This window comes from Bidens hawaiensis, unplaced genomic scaffold (genome assembly GCF_021521415.1).
Source record: "Bidens hawaiensis isolate Kalapana, Puna unplaced genomic scaffold, B.hawaiensis_p1.1 tig00003244_1, whole genome shotgun sequence".
NCBI lineage: Eukaryota > Viridiplantae > Streptophyta > Magnoliopsida > Asterales > Asteraceae > Bidens > Bidens hawaiensis.
The window spans coordinates 1,230,441-1,233,584 of record NW_027491178.1 but is presented as its reverse complement, the minus strand read 5'-3'; the positions used below and the strand labels follow the sequence as shown (position 1 = coordinate 1,233,584).

Here is a 3,144-nt window from a genome sequence, read left to right as displayed (position 1 = left end):
TGATTCATAAGGTTATATATCGTCAAATATATCCAAAAGCACTATACCGATTATCAAGACAAAAATAAAATGTAAATGAACTAAAATCATTTATAAGCTTAAGACTTGATTTCATTTATATAAACTTGATCAAGAAATTTATATAATAACAAAAAGCCTCAAGGTTCAACATGTCATGAGTCTGGTTAAAGTAACTTAGTAAAGTCCGAACATTTAACTAGCATCATGAACACGATAACTAACCTTGCACAAGTCTTAGTTTAAACTAAGACTTGTACACAAGACACATTGTTCTTATTTTTTGGAATAACCTAAATGAGGTAGACATACAAACATTCTCTTACGTTTCACCTTCACTATCGTCGAACTTTGTTGTTCGTGGGAAACTTTCCATCTATCACTAACTCGTTCACGATCAACAACCGACACAAAAGGTGGGATTGTTTCCAACAACGAGTCCGTTATAAGCTCATTAAGCATGTTAAAAACACGGCTCATCTTCGGCCTCATGTTTCGGTTTCTTAGCAAGCAAGTCTCGGCTATAGTCGCTAGCTCTTTTGCTGATTGCAAAGGAAACTGACCTTTGATCCTCGGGTCAACAATCAGTCTGAATTTACCATGTCGTAGAAATGGTTTCAACCATTCCAAAAGATGTTGTTCATCTTTCGGGAGGTTAAGATTAATAGGGGGTTTGCCCGTGATTAGTACGTATAGAAACACCCCGTAACTCCATACGTCGCAGTCTGTTCTTAAGTGCCCGGTCAATGAATACTCAGGATCCGCGTATCCATATGTTCCTACAACCTGTAACAAAAATTATTTTTGGAAGAATTATTGTGCCCCTACTTATAATCGCGGTCCACTTAAAAATAATAAGTCGTTTGAATGTGCATACCCGTGTTGTGACATGGGTATGTCCATCCAAAGGACCTAACCGAGCAAAACCGAAGTCCGACAGCTTAGCATTCCATTCGTCATCTAAAAGAATGTTAGACGGCTTAAAATCTCGAAAGATTATCTGCAAACATAAACACAAACCGATACAGTTACAACTCCATAAGTCATAACAATATTAATGTTGGTCAAATAAATATGAACTTACCGGGGTCGGTGTTTGTTGGTGCAAGTATGCCAAAGCACAGGCTGCGTCTCGAGCAACTTTTAGTCTCATGGGCCACGAGAGAGGTGCAACTGACCCGGATGATAGCCAGTCCGCTAAACTTCCGTTAAGCATATATTCATAAACTAATAGCCGATGGGTCCGGTCTTCGTCGTCTTCAGCACAGTAGCCGATCAGTTTTACAAGGTTCGGGTGTTCGATTTGACCAAGAACATTGACTTCCGTCACCCACTGCTTATGTCCCTTCATCACAATAACCAAATTTTTAAAATTAGAGAATGTGAGACGATGATTAAAACCCAAATGATCTAATTAAGTCAAGCTGCTCGTGAGCTACTCGAGAGAGGTTGGCTATATGTTCAAATCGAGTGAAACTTAAACGAGCTTCAGCCTAAATTTGGTTATCAAACGAGCCCGAGCCCAAATTTCATTTATCAAGCACGAACCAGCTCACGAACACAAACAACATATGATTCATGCAACTTTTAACAATATACCAAAATGACTTGTTTTAATAATTGGTATCTATACATAAAATTTATAAAGATAAGTAAATATTACTAAATCATGTTATAAAAAGAAAATTAGTTTTTAATAATCCTAACTTTAACCTATTAACTTAAAAGAATATTAATCCAAACTCAGGAAATGTTTACTAACAGTCATAAGTTTGAATTTATTTTTCGTCAACGATTATATATTAAATGTAACGCGTTTTTATGACGTTTACCGGTTGTTAATAATCCTATCTTAGCGTGAGACCCACATGCATATGCGTATTCTCTCTAGACTAGGCTGTTTTTTATAAAAGTTTTATTTAATATACTAAATATTCATATTTTTTAACAATTATTATCTATAAATAATATTATAGTAAAAGTAACGTATTATTACATATTATGTTAGTTACAAAAATTACAAATTCAAAAATACGCACAAACTAATTATAAATATATATAAATTAATTAATAAATAATAAATGATCTCGCAAGTTAAACTTGGGTTCAACTCGGCTTGCCTGGTTTACAGTGTAAACCAGGTTAAACCGATAAAGATGAAATCTTGCCTGCAATCCGCCGTTGGCGAGCTTAACAGCGATCTGAATCTCATTGAACGGATGATCCAAACTCTTAACCACACCTCTATACACGCTCCCAAATCCACCTTCTCCAATCTTCGAAGACGTAGAGAAGTTTCTAGTTGCGAATTTGAGCTCAGCAACTGTGAAAACACGCAACTTGCTTGGTTTTCCAGCCAAAATTTGCAAATCTGACGCTTGAGAATCGGTTATGTGGCCATTAAAATTCGAAGAAGCAGTGTAGAAGGTGTCAGTTGAAGTTGTTTTGGTTTCGATTCGGGTTTCGTATTCGATCTCTTCTCCAAATGAGAATGAGAAACATCGGAAGGAAAACACCATTTTTGTCACTTAAAATATTGCATTTGAATTATTAGAACTTAATTTTTTAAAATAAATAATAATTCAAAGGCGGAGACGAGACTGGGGTAGAATAAATTGCCAATGTTGACTCCATATGACACGTAAGAGGAATGATTATGATATCAAAGTCAACTACGAAGAATTTTCAGAAATATGAGTTAACTGAGTCAATATTTGAATTCGAAATTGAATTTGGAGTAAATTAGTCTGATGCAAATACCAACCGGTGTTTCCAGTTTGGATTCCTAAGTGAAACCAGTTTTTGGTCAACGTGGTTACAGTCAATAACCGGTTACAGTCAGTAACCGGTTACAGTATGTAACCGATGTATAGGCTTGAAATCTATAACCATCAAAGCTGGTTAGATTATATTAACCGAACTGGCCTGTTAAGTTAACCGGTTTTTATGCTCAAAAAACCAATAATAGAAAAAATTTAATTAAATCATGAAAATGTTAAGTATAGTCCATAAATACAATTTTTTTGGTTGAAACTTTAAGCCTAAAGAAATGCCAAGTGACCTAGTGAAGTGTCTCTGTGAACTTACATTTTCTTTTTTCTCTTATCTTCTTGCTTAATTATCACC

At 35.2% G+C, this 3,144-nt stretch overlaps 1 protein-coding gene across 1 annotated transcript; it reads right to left on the bottom strand.

Moving 5' to 3' along the window:
- Nucleotides 1-280: 280 nt before the first annotated feature.
- On the bottom strand, nucleotides 281-2,841 carry LOC143622988 (serine/threonine-protein kinase PCRK1-like). Its single transcript, XM_077093995.1, has 4 exons — nucleotides 2,187-2,841; nucleotides 1,103-1,363; nucleotides 896-1,018; nucleotides 281-804 (listed from the first exon to the last, which is right to left on the bottom strand). The coding sequence occupies exons 1-4, from the start codon at nucleotides 2,535-2,537 to the stop codon at nucleotides 295-297; spliced, it is 1,245 nt and encodes a 414-aa protein (XP_076950110.1). The 5' UTR covers nucleotides 2,538-2,841; the 3' UTR covers nucleotides 281-294.
- Nucleotides 2,842-3,144: the final 303 nt, after the last annotated feature.